Source organism: Bos javanicus, chromosome 17, assembly GCF_032452875.1.
Source record: "Bos javanicus breed banteng chromosome 17, ARS-OSU_banteng_1.0, whole genome shotgun sequence".
Taxonomy (NCBI): Eukaryota; Metazoa; Chordata; class Mammalia; order Artiodactyla; family Bovidae; genus Bos; species Bos javanicus.
The window spans coordinates 58,150,653-58,166,704 of record NC_083884.1 but is presented as its reverse complement, the minus strand read 5'-3'; the positions used below and the strand labels follow the sequence as shown (position 1 = coordinate 58,166,704).

General features: G+C 48.6%; 1 protein-coding gene across 4 annotated transcripts in view; it reads right to left on the bottom strand.

The window, feature by feature from the left end:
• KSR2 (kinase suppressor of ras 2) overlaps nt 1–16,052 on the bottom strand; it is a 485,548-nt gene that overhangs the window by 78,561 nt on the left and 390,935 nt on the right. For all 4 annotated transcript variants that reach the window (XM_061384873.1, XM_061384871.1, XM_061384874.1 and 1 more), the window contains 3 exons: nt 9,745–9,913; nt 1,417–1,458; nt 677–749 (listed from right to left, as the gene is read on the bottom strand). In XM_061384873.1, coding sequence (XP_061240857.1) covers nt 677–749; nt 1,417–1,458; nt 9,745–9,913 — 284 coding nt within the window. The remainder of the gene's footprint in view (nt 1–676; nt 750–1,416; nt 1,459–9,744; nt 9,914–16,052) is intronic.

Below are 16,052 nucleotides of genomic sequence, written 5' to 3'. Positions count from 1 at the left end.
TTTTTATAGAATAGTTTAAATTTCACAAAATAAGCTTGTTTTATTTTTGTAATGTTAGAAACCAGGGATCGGCAAATTTGCTGGGCCAGATAGTAAATATTTTAGAGTCTGCTGGCCACACAGCGGTCTCTATTGGAACGACTATCTCTGTTGTTGTAGTCCGAATGCTGCCATAGATAGCATGTTGTGAATAAATGGGCATGGCTGTGTTCCAATAAAACTTTATTTACAAAAACATGGGTCTGTCCGATTGGCTGTAAGTTACTGATCTCTAGTATAAACCTAAATTTTCCTCTTTAAACAGGGGATAATGATGTAGAATAACTGCCCTTCCATTAAGGTTTAGCTATTGCCTGGGGGAAGTTGTCTTTCTGATCACAGGAGGGTCTGGGGATCTGAAGGAAATGGTCTGGCCCCTGGAAGTCACACTTGATTGGCAAGACCAGAGACACAAGGCAGAAGTGGCTCAGGGGGACTAGCACTGGCCATCTCGGCCTGGGCTGTCATATTCTCTCCTCTCTTTGCCCAAGTTATTCCCTTGTCTCTATGGCCCCCTCAGGCTTTCCCCTCAACCCTGCCTCCCACCCCATCAATTCCAGGAAGAGGAAGAAAGAAGACAGGGATCCTGAGCAAACTGAAAGGCCAGGGCAGGGGGAGAGGTCTCTGTCCCACTTACATTGGATTTGAGGTCACTGGGTGCAGGATGACCTGGGGTGCCCGCGTCGGCGTCTCCGGCACCGGCACCACATCTGAGAGCCAAAGATTGGACAGTCAGAAACCAGACAAGGGGTCCACGAGCTCCCTCAAAAGCCTGATTCCTGGGACATGCCGGCAGCTGGAAACTTCTCAACAGATCAGGAGTCCCTGGCTGCCCAATTCCCTCTCTTCTTTCCCTGGCCACTTGAATTTACCTGCTGAGATGCATGAGTAGTCAAGATGACATCCTGAACAAAACTCCCCATCGGCACCTATGGGGCTGCCGGAGCCCCCAAGCCTCTGGCCTGAAGCACTCACTGAAGCATCATCTCTGGGTCCTCCTCACTCCTGAGTCCCCTTTGGGATGATGAGGCCTCTTGGTTTCATGTCTCCCATGCCTGATTCCAGCCCCTTTGACCATCTCTCCCCCACCATGGGGTTCTGGACCTCTCCCCACCCTTGCCCATCCTTGCACTGCAGACCACCCACTCAGGCCTTTCCATTTGTGCTTTGGGACCTCATTGGTGCTACTGAGTCCTTGGACTCCCCATCCTTTTTACCCTCCGCCTCCACAGCCAGTCGCTAGCCTGTTGTCTGGGTGGTTCCACCTGATCCTCTTTGGGCTCATCTACCCCAGCAACACTCACCGCTGTTCCCTCACAGCAGCTGCCATGCCTCAGTGGGCTCGCTTGGAAGAAACTGAGCTCACAGGAAACTCACCTGGGAAGATGAACTGCTGCCTGTATTTGTAGTAGTGGGACGCTTGCAAAAGAAAGAAAATACCACAGTGAGTGCCGCCCCAGAGTTGGCCCTTCAGGTAACAAATGGGGCTCCTGTAGCCACCCTGTGGTCCTCTGCCCACCCCTGACAGTTTCCAGACTTCTGCAGACACCCCGAATTCTAAGGGACTGAGAACATGTGTAAAGAATACAGAAACATTCAAGCCAACCCTCCCATTGAAACTCCCTAAAGACAGAGGACCCCACCTTGGAGAGCCATCCTGAGCACCATCTCATCTTTGTTAAATGCATAAAGACACACACGTAGAGAGAAAAAGCCTCTAAACCCACAATCTAACACATTAATTTTCTCCCTTCTGGCAGAGTGATTATAGTGGCTTAAGAAAATCCTTTATGACCACAATAACGTATCACCTCACAGTTAGGATGCCTATTATCAAAAAAGACAAGAAAATGACAAATATTGGTAAAGATGTAAAGGAAAGGAAACCCTTGTGCACCCTTAGTGGGAATGTAAATTGGTGCACCCACTGTGGAAAACAGTGGGCGGCTCCTAAAAAAGTAAAAATTAGAACTACCAGATGATCCAGCAATCGCACTTCTGGGTATGTATCTGAAGGAAAAGAAATCAGCATCCAAAGTTATGGAAATAACCTAAGTGCCCATCGATAGACAAATGGATAAAGAAAACATGTGTGTGTATACACACACACACACACACACACACACACACACATACATACATACACAATTGAATACTATTCAGCCGTGATAAATGCTGTTTGTGACAAAAGGGATGGGCCTTGAGGGTACCATGCTAAGTAAAATAAATCCGATGGGGAAGATAAACAGTACAATCTCACTTATATGCAGAATCTAAAAAAAAAAATCAAACTCACAGAAACAGAGATCAGATTTGGGACTGCCAGATGGGGGTGGGGCCAGGAGCACTGGATGAAGGTGGTCTATGTGTTTCCTCTATGTGTTTCCCATGTTTTTCTAAGTTTCTGCACTGAGCATTGTATTGGTTTTCTTTGGGGCTGCCGGAGTTTGTTGCTGCTGTAACAAATTATCATAAATTAGATGGCTTAACACAAATTTATCCTCATAGAGTTCTGAAGGTCAGAAGCCTGAAAACAGTCATAGGCGGCTTGTTCCTTCTGGAGGCTCCAAAGGAGAATTTTATCCTTGCCTTTTCCAGCTGGAGAATCTACCTCCATTTCTTGGCTCACGCCCTCATCACCCCAGTCGCTGCTTCCATCCTGAGGTCAACTTCTACTGTCTTTGATCGCCTTGTCTCCCTCTTATAAAAGATCCTCATAAAAAAAAAATAAAATAAAATAAAAGATCCTCATGACTGTGTTTAGAATCCACCCAGACAATCCAGGGTAATCTTTCCACTTCAAGATCCTTAATTCAGTAACAGCTGCAAAGTTCCTTTAGCTGTGTAAAGTAACGTATTCACAGGACCCAGGATCAGACCATTATTCTGCCTAGCAAAGGCACAAATTAATTTCTGTATCTAAAGAAAGATAATATAAAAGAAAATTCCTCAGATTCACTGCTGATTTTCCTAGAATTCATTTTACTTTCCGTCTGTGTACTGGAGGCCAGTTGTTCTGGACATCCCCAAGGTTTCCAGTGTTATCACTGCTCCAGTGGGGTGGAGAACCTGGATCGGGGGCCAAGAGGGCAGGGCAGGGGACAAGGGGACAGGGGCAGGGGACAAGTCACACAGAGTTTTATATCCTCAAGTAAAGGCAGTGAGCAGGGATGGGCTCAGATATGAGTCTGAGCTGGTGGATACACTTCCAGAAACAGTTTTATCCATTCAGGGACAAGCTGGCTCACCAAGAAATCAGTACAGTGGCTCCAAACCTGGAGTCCAGAAGCCGATCCTGTAGGGTTGAATCCGTGTTCCTCCTTTGATTGCCTGTGAAAGTTTGGGCATCTCTCTCCAAGTCTCAGTTTCCAGATATGTGTAATGGGGACCAATAATAATCTCTCCTACATAGGGCTCATCATTACATGAGATGAGAGCTCAGGGATGATGCAGAATCAGGGTTAACGGCAATGCATAAGCTGGTATCTTTCTAAGTTCTCTTAACTAACAGACAGAATGCTTTATAATTCATAGACAGAGTTTCAAACAACTCAGTCATGAGCTGGCCCTGAGGGTGGAACTGGTTTATAAAGCTTACCCCCATCCCAGAATGGACAGCAACTTCTGGTATTCAGGATCCAAGCACCTGGCTTGGAGCCTTGCACCCAGTCAGTGAACTGCTCATGTTTGTTGAATTACTCAAGTCTCTTTTAGCACAGCAACCCCCCAAGTATCTTAGCTAGCTGGAACCCAAATGGATGCATTTTTTGATTCTGGAAAACAAAGTACCCAGTTTGGGCAGCAACTCATTCAAGGTTACAGAACACAGCTTTAAAAGAAATCTGACCTCCATGATATCAGGGACCCTTTTCCCATTAGATAACTTAGGTGTTTTTTTTTTTTTTTTTTGCATTTGGACATTTTATTAGTCAACAAGGACTAAAATTTAAAAAGAAAAACTACCTGGGATTCTCAAGAGACTTAGCTTATCTCTTCCCTCCCGAACTGGAACTGGGGATTCAGTGTCTGCAGAAAAGGTTAGCTGGCAGTTAAACATTCTTTTAAAGAGGCGGGGCTGGTGATGCAGAATGGGTGTCACTCTGAGAAGGGACAGGGGTCCAGCAATGGGACGCCCGGCAAATGCCTCCACACACAGCCTCCGACTCCTGCCAGGACCCTTCCGTGGCCTGAGAACAACTCGTTCCTGATGACTGACAGGGAGAGAGTCTTGGGCAGAGGAGGAGGGGAAGGGTGCTGTGAGCCCCGCCTGATCTTGCTGATGACAGACACCAGAGAGAAGCAGGTCAGAGAGGCAGATGATGACTCTGAGTGGCTCCTGGCTGTCTGGTACCAAAGAGAGTTCGGGAACTGAGAGGTTGCAGGTGACCAGAGGTCAGAGAGACAAACAGGCCACTTTCAAGGCTCTTCCACTCTCAAGGCCACATTCCCTCCCTATGGACTCCTCAGAGAGCAGCCTCAGTGGCCATCTGAAAGAAAGGATCTAGAAGGAAGGTGGAAAGATCAAATCATCCCCTGCCTAAACCATGCAATTCCCTGCAAGGCCCCACCAGGCCTCAGCCCTGCAGCTCTGAGCCTTGCCTGGTGCCTTGGTTATGGGCACTCTGAGCCATCAGTCACATGTTTCCAGCTCTTTCTGGTAACAGGGCCTTTACATGTGCTCCCCTCTGTCTGCCTGAACAACCTCCCTCCTGCCTTAAGCTGCCTCTGACATTTCAGCCTCTTGACTTTGCTCATAGCACTGTTCTCTCCTCACAGCACTCACCACAATTTATAATCCTATTTTCGTGTGTCTGTTTGCTAGACTAACACCTGTCTCTTCCACTAAGCTATAAACTCAATGAGGGCAGAGACTGTGACAGGCAGAACAAGGCCCTTCTCCCCCAACTCCATTCCCAAGACGGCCACATCCTAGTCTTAGGAACCCAGGAATATGTTACCTCACATGACCAAGGGGACTCTGCATATGTTAAGTTGAGGATCCTGAGATGAGGGGATTATTCTGGATTCTCTGGGTGAACCTTGAGTATAATCACAAGGGTCCTTATGAGAGGGAGGCAGGAGGATCCAAGTCAGAGGATCAGAGGAGGAGATGTGACAACGGAAGCGGAGGTTGGACAGATGCAGGGCCATGAGCAAAGGCACGCAGGCGGCCCTTCAGAAGCTAGGAAAAGGCAAGGGAATGGATTCTTTCCCAGAACCTCCTAAAGGAACCAGCTCTGCAGACACCTTGATATTGAGCCCAGGGAAACTGATTTGGGACTTCTGACTCCTTAACTGTAGAGTTGTAAACTTCTGCTGCTTGGAGCCACTAAGCTCATGGCAATTTGTTACAGTGGCAACAGTGAACTCATACAGGGCACATCTGATGTGTACCTTGCTCCTTACCCAGTGCCTCAAACAGCACCTGGTATATAGCGGATGCTCAATAAACATCCGTTAAAGAAATGAATGGGTGGAATGCCGGGCCAGAGACAGTTTAAAGAAAAAGACCCTGCAGTTCTGGGAGGTAAACGAGCCTCAAGTCACGTGTTCAGTCATTCATTCACTCAACAAACATTTAATTAGTGCCTTCAGCAGTCAGCACTGGGCTGGGCTTTGGGTGTAGAGTGGCAGGTGACGCAGATGAGTTTCCTAGTGTCATGGAGCTGACTTTCTGGTGGAGGAGACAGTAAACACGGCACCAGGTTACTCCAAAGGAGGAAGGCGTTTGAACACTTTAGTCTGAGGAACCCACACAACAGTCCCTTACAAAGTCCCTTCATGTACCTTCCCACAGCAACTGTCATACAAACGGGCAGGTCAGACCCATTTTACACATGAGAAACTGAGGCCTAAACAGAGTCAGTGCCATAGTCAAGGCCACAGAGGTGGGAGAGGGCAAATCTGGGATCCAAACAAAGCCCTCCACCCTTCACTGTGCCACGTTCAACATGGTACCAGGATTCTGAAGGGAGTGGCAAAGAGCAAGGGGGTCCACCCAACCAGCAGAGCACAATCCCAGATCTGTGAAGGGTGTCCTTCACGGGCCCTGAGGTTAACAGTTAAGCCAAATGCCTGTTAACCACACGGCCTCTTTTTGAAAAGAATGTTCTAGAGTAACCAGTGCCAGGGGCATTGTTATACCTAGGTGTTAGCTTGAATTATCTTCAGAAAACTCAACATCTGGCAGGAAACCAGAGCCAAAGCTCCTTTCCCATCAACAGAGACTCAGTCTGGAGTATGTAACAGGTGACCGGGGCCTTGTATGAACAGAATAGATGCCTGTCACCCTGGAGGAATTTCGCCAAAACCGCCTAAGGCAGGCGGCAGGGGTGGGGGAAGGTCTGGCTGTCCTTCTAGAGGGTGAAAGTGAAAGTGAAGTCAAGTCCGACTCTTTGCAACCCCGTGAAGTGTAGCCCACCAGGCTCCTCTGTCCATGGGATTCTCCAGGCAAGAATACTGGAGTGGGTTGCCATTTCCTTCTCCAGGGGATCTTCCCAACCCAGGGACTGAACCCAGGTTTCCCGCATTGCAGGCAGACGCTTTTACCTCTGAGCCACCAGGCAAGCGTCCTATTTTGTTTTCTATGTCAACACTGCATTTTATTGTTATTATTCAGTTATAAAACGGATGCATGTTTCTTGCTGTTATATACACTACAGAAGTGCATAAAATAAAATTCCTCTTCTTAGAAAGAACACCTGCCATGAAGTCTCGCAGACAATTGTCTGCATATACAAACACATACACACACACACACAGGTATAAATATATACATATAAATACATTAAATCATTTTACAACAAATAGGTCCAGTGCTTTTGCAAATCACGTATTTTCCACTTAAAAAGATATTATGGATTTCTTCCCATGTCCAGGATATTTACAAAGAGCTACCCCATTCTTTTCAAGGGCGGCTGAGTATTTGGTTTTACAGATATAGTACAGTGTATTCAAACACTCCCCTCCTGATGGGCATTTGGGTTGAGTCCAGATTTTTCACTGCTGCCAAAAAAAATCGTTATAGATCCCTGTGCAAACACTTCTGTGTATAAATTCTTAGAAGTGATACTGCTGGTCCAGGGAATGTACATTTGAAACACTGACAATGCCAAATTACCTCCCCCAAAGTTTAATTCCTACTCCCAATTTCAGGGTATCTGGGGACCTCATCTTTATTTCCACAATTCTGGTTAGGGCATAATACTTAGCAGTGGTAGCCACGGTAACTTGCTAATCCTGTGTTTAATCTAATAGTGATGAAAGCAGCTCACCTTCGGTTAGCTCTCGGATGAGACCGGTGCTCTGCCAAGTTTTGCACATGTATGGTAATGTTGAGCCCTTTGAGGGTTCTACAAAGTAGGTACTATTATTATCCCCACTGCACAGATGAGGAAACAGGGGCACAGAGAGGTCAGTAGTTTGCTCAACAGCACATAGATATTAAGTGATGGAGCTGGGATTTGAACCCAAGCAGCCTAGTTCCAGAGCTCACACTGTTTTAACTGCTGTTCTAAAGCGCCTTCACCCAGAGGACCCGTTAGTCCACTCCCCAAAGAGGGTCAGGGCACTATTGGGACCAGCCATGGAGTAGATGCAGACCCGCTGGCAGGCTGGCATAATAATTTGGTCAAGACCCCTCCCCAGGGTTCTGACTGACAGGATGAAGGAAATAAGGATCACCCCTGGCGACTCCAGATGCCAGCAGAGTGTCCTAGAGATAAAAGAGTGCTGGTGTTTTGATGCACGGTTCCCCCTTAAGACGTCCTTTGCCAGCTCCGTGTCTGTAAACAAGCAGCAATGGTTACAAGGCAAATAGCCCTGAAGTGAGTATCTTGGGTGAGGGGTGGAACAGCTCTAGGAAAGCATCCAGACTCTTCCCTGCTGAGATTGAGGGGGGAGGGGTCTAAGGGGTAAAGGGGGTGTCAAAGGGCTTTTTTCCCATTCGCCTCCTTCCGCGGAAGTGGAAATGGCTGGGGGTGCTGGTGGGAACCCTCGTTCTACGGAAACACTGGGCACTGTTGCCTGGTTGACTCTAAGGCACTTACTGAGACGGTTCCAACTGATGATTCCCGTTATGGTCCTTGTTGGCTGCCAGGTGAGAGGCCCTCACACCACAGGTACGAGGCTGCCTCGGGATTGGACTTAACCAAAAAAAATTCCTCATGATGCAAGTCTTTAAGACGCACTCTATCCCTTCGGATGCAGCCCAGATCAAAGCGGTGCGGGCAGGTGACATGAGCAGCTTATGCTCAATGGGTGGGTGTATCTGGGTGTTGCCTAAACGTGGGGCTGAGTCTTCGTTTCCCAGATATCCTCTCGTGGCTGGGTAGGCTTGGAGATGTGACCTGTTACTGAGGACCTGGGGTTTTTTTCTTTCCCCCTGTGAGGAAGCTCTCTGGCTCAAGAGGAAACCAACCCCTAGACCAGCACTGTCCAGTGGAACTTCCTGCAACGGTGGGAAGTGGTCTACACCTGTGCTGCCCAACATGGTGGCCACCAGCCACTAGTGGCTCCCAAGCACTTGGAATGTGGCAAGCGTGACCAAGGAATTAAAATTTTAATTGTATTTATTTTTAGTTCATTTAAATTTAAATAGGCACGTGTGACTAGTCTGTACCATATTGAACAACATAGAGCTAGACTTTGCTCCCAACTCGTCAAACCAGACCTCATCCCGCCAGCCTCCGTCTTGAAGTCAGCTATGGTGCCACAAATATGGCTGAGCTGGAAGTGTCCTTGAGGTTGGAGAACAGGAGGTGGGCTGGGCTGAGCCCTGGAAGGGGTGGGAAGACACTCAGGTCTGTCTCACCTGAGAGCTGAGAAAGATCCCTTTCGTAAGTCCAAGAAGCCAGAACACCACACGAGGGCTTCTCCATTGTCTCATAGCCCAGCACATGGTCTCAGGTCAGCGGCGGAGTGGCCTGGAGTTTGTGAGCTGGAAGACCCTTTGGGGTCCTCTTGTCCACCGGCATCCCTTCAGAGGTGTGAAAACTGAAGCCAGAGGTCACAGGGCAGGGGCATGAGAGAGCTGGCTATTGACTCCTGGACGCCAGCTCACTCTTTCGGAGTCCTGTCTTGATGTCTGCGCAGACTCAGGACGCAGCCCTGCTCAGGTGTGTGGGCCCTGAGATCCTTAGCACAGGATCCCGTTGCCAGTTTCAACTGATTTAGCTCTTCTTTTTTTTGGCAGCACTAGGTCTGAGCTCTTCTTAGATCTTCACTCTTCATTGGGGCATGCGGGCTCATTAGCTTTCAGTGTGCAAACACTTATTTGCAGCATGTGGAATCCAGTTTCCTGACCAGCATTTGAACCCAGGCTCCCTGCATTGGGAGTATGGAGTCTTAGCCACCGGCCCACCAGGGATTTTGCACTTAAGGCAATGTCCAGCTCCAGAGCAGATGGCTCCCCCTGTGACTCAGACTTAGGTAGAGACCCTGGGCTGCTGCTTCCCAAAAGACAGAGTCTCTGAGAGTCTCCTTACCTTCTGAGCCTCGGTTTCCTCATCTGTAAAATGGAGCTGATCCTACTTACCTTGTGACTGCTCTAAAGATCACATAAGGGACTATGCAGCAGTTGCCCTGCATATGGTAAGGCTTAATCCATACGCTGCCAACTCAACACCTTTCACGCGGACTGGCCTGGACACGGCCCTGGCACGAGCCCGACTGCTCACCCCATGACCTCCCACACGCAGGAGGTACCTGGCAGGCTGAGATTCTTCTGTTGCCTTGTGCACTGTGGAGAAGGGTGTAGGGGAGAAGGCGGCGTGGCGCTGGGCGGGAGCGGGGGCGCTGGCGAGGAGGGCGTGGAGGATGTCGTGGACGAGGGGTTGCTGCTGGAGTCCGGCTGGTAAGGAACAGGGATGTGGTCCTGAAGAAAGAAAACAGGGCGGGGTGAGGGCAGGAGCAGGCGGAGACACTGCAGCAGTGAGGCTGAGCTGCCCGGGAAGACCACCACCTCTGCATCCTCAGTGCCTCCTCTGTTTTCCTCAACCACCAGACAACCCCCAGCAGAATCCCACCTGCCTCCCCCACCCCACCGGGTTGCATCCAGCTGTGGAAGGCAGTCGCTCGAGTCAAGTTCCTGCCCACTGCCTGGAGCCTGGGCTGGAAGGTTACCACGCAATGAAAGCCAGGCGGGCGATAGCCACACTCCTCGGGCCTCTTTGATTTTGGAAAGTCCCATGCCGAGGTGCCCAGAGAGCTCTTCCCGTCCTAACGCCTCTCCTCCCGAGTGTTTTATTAAAGAATCAACAGCCTGACAGCTCAGGAGAGAGTGCGAGAGCCAGCCTGCAGCATCTTTGCTCGAATCTCGGTTGGAATCAGCACAGCCTCCTCTGGCCAAGATGAAGACAGAATCTGTGTGCACATCCCCAGAATGGCGCTGGCCAGGGTGGGGCCAGTAGCCATGCAGTGGGCTGAATACTGTCTCCCCTCCAAGACACGTCTACTCAGAATCGTAGTAATTGACCTAATTGTGATGGGACCATCCTGGATTTGGGGTGGGGTGGGTGCATAAAATCCCATGTCAAGTGTCTTTATGAGAAACAGGAAAGGAAAGACACACAGAGGAAATGGTGCTGTGAAGACAGGGGTGGATGGGGACTGATGCTTCTAGAAGCCAAGAAGTGCCAAGGACTGCCGGAGCCACCGAAGGTCAGGAGAGGGGGATGGAATGGATCCTCCCTTGGAGTTTTCCTAAGGAGCCAGCCCTGCTTGACACCTTGACCTCAGGCTCCTGGACCCCAGACTGTGAGAGAGCAAATGGCTTTTGTCTCAGCTACCCGGTTTGCAGTAATTTGTTTCTGCAGCTCCAGGAAAGTAATAAGAGCAGAATTCCGAGTGAAGAAAAGGGAAACACAGCCACCTGTTCCCCATGCATTCTGAACAAAATGCCTAACCTCACCATTCCTCAGTTTTGCCCTCTGTAAAATGGGAATAAATACTAGCAAACCTCAGCATCCCAGGAAAGAGGTTCCTGCCTCTCAAAGTTGGCAGAGCTAAGCATTCTCAGGGGTACCTTAATCTGTTCACTCACAGCACATGGATAATTTGGTCCCTGAATCACTCAGAGCTCCACCACTCAGCATGGCTCCAGGTACCCAAGGATGGTTTTGTGTGATCTGATTTTGTCAACAGGTGTGTTTACCTGCCAAACTCCAGAGTCTGTATAGCAAATACCAACGAGCATAGAAGGGTGGAGGGTGGAGGGTGGGGAACAGACATTCCTCATCTGGAGGCCCAGTGGGTGCTCAACCGGGTTGTGCATGCCCCCTTCCCAGAGGTCATTCCACTCCCATGAGGTCATACTGCCTCCACATCAGTGACCTCCCTACTTCGAGCTTCAGTCTCTCCTCGTCCTTCATGTGGGCTGAGAACACCCACTGTGCGGCTCTGTTGTGAAGTTTAAGGTGATGTATGTACCTAAATCCCTAGCACTGGGATAAGGCATTTTGTTATCAATAAATGGAAGCAATTATATTTGTGACAGCCTTTATTTTTGCAATTAAGCTTTCAATTTGAGATAGCTGCAGTTTCGTATGCTGTTTTAAGGGATCCCAGTCAAAGCTGTGCTTTTTCCAGTAGTTACATATGGATGTGAGAGTTGGACCATAGAGAAAGCTGAGTGATGAAAAATTGATGCTTTCCAACTGTGGTGCTGGAGAAGACCTGAGTCACTTGGACTGCAAGGAGATCAATCAGTCCTAAAGGAAATCAACCCTGACTATTCATTGGAAGGACTGATGCTGAAGCTCCAATACTTTGGCCACCTGATGCGAAGAGCCAACTCACTGGAAAAGATCCTGATGCTGGGAAAGATTGAGGGCAGGAGGAGAAGGGGGCAACAGAGGATGAGAAGGTTGGATGGCATCACTGACTCAATGGACGTGTGTTTGAGCAAATTCCGGGAGGTAGTGAAGGACAGGGAGAACTGGTGTGCTGCAGTTCTCGCGGTCGCAAAGAGTCAGACGTGACTTAGAGACTGAACAGCAACAATGCATTCTTATTTAGTTTTTTCCAATGATAACATCTTGCAAAACTAGGGTACAATAAAATGACAAGCCAGACACTGAATTGATACAGTCGAGATACAGAACATTTCCATTACCAGGATCCCTCATGCTGTCCTGTTCTAACTACACCCATTTCCTTCTCTCTCCTCACAACCCCTCCCTCCCATCTTTTCTCCCCGGCACCACTAATCTAGTCTTCATTGCTATAATGTCATTTCAAGAATGTTCTATAAATTGAACCATACAGTACGTAATCTTTTTGGATTGGCTTTTTTTTCACTCAGAATGGTTCTCTGGAGATTCACTCAAGTTACTGCATGCAACAATGGATTGTTCCTTTTTATTGCTGAGTGATATTTCATGTATGGATGTACCCAGTTTATTTGATCAACCATCTACTGAAGGACAGGTAGGTTGTCACCCCCTGAGGCTCTTGTGGATCAAGCAACTACAAACATGCCCTGGACAAAGTCCTATTCCAGGCAAGGTCATGCTCTAGTTCATTCCAGCCACCTTCCACGCAAGACCACCTTGGAGGTAATTCTGATCTGATTTTAATAGTAAGGTATCAGGAGGCCAGCCTTCTTGCTCCATCCTAATTTACCTAATGGTAATTACATGTTCCTGGCAACAGACTTGTTAATGTAAGGAAAAATAAGGCAGTGACATGTGGGCTAAGGTTTATGTGGCTGGGCTGTGAAGCTACCACACAGTCAAAGAGGGCACAGGAGGTTTTCAGAGGAAGTCAGTGACTGTGTCAGTAGAGGGATAAGGGGAAATGAAAGTCAGGCATCTATCCATCCTAGCAAGACTCTCTTCTTTGAACTTCTACTCATAGATGGGCAAAGAAGTTTCCATAGATGCTCTGCAAAAAAAAAAACATTATCCTTATTTAAAAAGCATAAAGGTTTGTGCTAAAAACAGTGTCCCGCTAGGCATACAGATCATGCTCAAATGACAGAGCACGTTTAAATGAACATGTTGGTTCATGATGCACACATTCAGGCTGGACCTGGGCTCGCATCACTTCCTCTTCTCATTCCCACAACGACTGCCATAGTCACATCAAATGGCCCACAGTTCCCAACACAAACCAGGCTATTTCACATCTCCAAGGCTTGGGAGATGTTATTATTCCTGCTTGGAATGGGCTTCTCTGGTGGCTCAGATGGTAAAGAATCTGTCTGCGATGCAGGAGACCTGGGTTTAATCCCTGAGTCTGGAAGATCTCTTGGAGAAGGGAATGGGTACCCACTCCAGTATTCTTGCCTGGAGAATTCCATGGACAGAAGAGCCTGGCAGGCTGCAGTCCATGAGTTCACAAAGAGACTGAGTGACTAACACTATCTTCCCAGCCTTGTCCAGTCGGCCTGGAAGATGCCTACTCTTTCTTCAAAATGCAGCTCAGATTGCCCCTCCTCCATGAAGCTCCCCTGACCTCCCACTCAACCAACCAGGTCAGCACGTTCCTCCTCCTGGGAATGGCCCTGCCTGGTACTAGCTTGCTCTGGTACTGGTCTTGGCTTTTGCTGTTGCTTCAACACCATCACTTCTCAGCTTGCTTGTCTGTCTTTGTCCTCAAGGCTACTGCTACTGCTAAGTCACTTCAGTCGTGTTCGACTCTGTGTGAGCCCATAGATGGCAACCCACCAGGCTCCACCATCCCTGGGATTCTCCAGACAAGAACACTAGAGTGGGTTGCCATTTCCTTCTCCAATGCATGAAAGTGAAAAGTGAAAGTGAAGTCGCTCAGTCGTGTTCGACTCCCATCGACCCCATGGACTGCAGCCTACCAGGCTCCTCCACCCTTGGGATTTTCCAGGCAAGAGTACTGGAGTGGGGTGCCACTGCCTTCTCCAGTCCTCAAGGCTAGAAGCTCCCTATTCTCATCGTGGTCCCTTGAAAAATGTGTGCTAGAGGAAGGAAAATAGAAAGAAATGAAGAGAGGGATGGATAAGGAGAGAGAGAGGGAAGAAAAGATTTATGTCCTCCTACTAGACTGTGCCTTATTTATCTTGGAATCTGCAAAACTTAGCACAGAAACAAAAACATAAGAGGTGGCTAATAAATGTTATATGTATCAGTGAATGGAAAGGAAGGAAGGAGGGAAGGTGAGACAAAGAGAGGGAGGCAAGAAGAAGTTGTCTTTATGGAGGAAACAGTTGAGGCAGGAATTCAGTCTCTTTCATATCTGAGGCTCAGGGCTGATGTGAATCAACAGAATCAGCAGAAGAGAAATGTGCACATAGTGCCCACATTCCCCAGCAGAACAGCTAAATGGGAGGGGAAACTCCTTCCTTGGGCCAGACCCAGATCTGTGTCCCAGTAGGAGGTTGTCTTCCGTCAGAGGGAAACTCAGACTCTCTCAGATCATGCAGGGAAGGGCTAATGGCGTAATTCCTCTTTCTGAGTGCAGCTAAAATGTGGAAACATCCTTCAGAAACCATCCAGCACCCCATTTCATGTTGTAGATGGGGATGCTGAGACTCAGACATGGGGGCGATGTGCTGGAGTCATACAGAGAGTTAGTGGCCCAGGTCCCCATCTCCAGCCCAGAAGCAGAAACAGAAGGCTGAACCAAGTATTGAGAACTCACATCTGACTCTGAGAATCAAACAAAGCATGTTCGCTTCCCAGGTTCCCCTTCAACCAGCTGTGCACTGACTTTGACATGGCAGTAATAATAACTCTCTCCCATGGAATCTGTCTCCTAGGGAAACTGTCCCCACCCCCCAACCCAAAAGTAGTAGTAGTAGTGTTAGTCGCTCAGTCGTGTCTGACTCTTTGCGACCCCATGGACTGTATAGCCCGCCAGGCTACAGTTCACGTACATTCCTCTGTCCATGGAATTCTTCAGGCAAGAATACTGGAGTGGGTTGCCATATCCTTCTCCACTTCCAACCCAACAGAGTCTCCTAAACAGCCTTACTTGTCTTGTGACCTCCAAAGCCCACTCCCAACTCAGGACCAAAAGTCAGGGCATCACAGCAGCTGGTTAATGACCTATGATACCTGGAATAAACAGATGAGTGGGTCTAAGAGGAAGAATAGCAGAAAGCAGAGCAAAGGTGGAGAGGAGATGAGGTTGAAGGGGACAGAAGAGCCACAACAGGCCAGAAAACAAATCAGCTGAGGTAACAAGGAGCAGAAGTGCTTCTATGGCTGCAGAAGTGAAGATGGAAAGAAAAGATGAGAGCAGAGGATGAGGAAAACAGTCAACAGTAACAGACCAGAGGGGACCCACAAAGAGTAGCCAACCACTGTCATGATGGAGGACCAGAACAGTGAGCCATGGTCTTGCTGGGGGTCTGAGCTGCTGACCTGAGCACAGTTCTGTCCTCTACATCCAGTTTCATGAGCCCTAGCTCCTTAACCAGGATTCCTCTTTCTCTTATTGCCCCATGCCCAATCCTTCCAAGAGACAGTTCCTGGTGCTGAGCTAGCAGAGATGAGGCTCTGTTCCTTGCAACCAGCTGAAAAGGACAGCGAGTAGGCAGCCACTCCAGAAAGCTTCCCTGCAGTGGGCAGATATTCAGCTTCGGACACCCAGATAGGTGGGGCTTTTGATGCCTTGATGTGGAAGCATGCGCCTTACAGACTAGACCCCTCAGGAGCCGGCAGATGCTCCTGCTGCTGTCGCTTCTCCTCCATCTCCTCATTCTCCTCCATGTCCTCCGTCCTCCACATCCTTCTTCTTTCTTCCATTTCCTCCTCCTGCCTCTTCTTTCTTCTTCCTATTCTTGTTCCTCCCCCGTCCTCTTTCTCTTCTTCCCCCTCCTCCTCCACCCCTTTTCTTCCTCCTACTCCTCCTTCTGTTCCTCCTTCTCCTCCCCACTGTCTCTTCTTCATCCCTGAGCTCTTCCATGCCCTGAGGATCCAGTGTCAGGACTAAATCCCTTACATGTATCACTGCACCAAATCCTCTCCACAACCCCTGAAACATCTACTATTAGAATGCCTATTTTACACAGGGGGAAACAAAGGCAGAAGGATCTT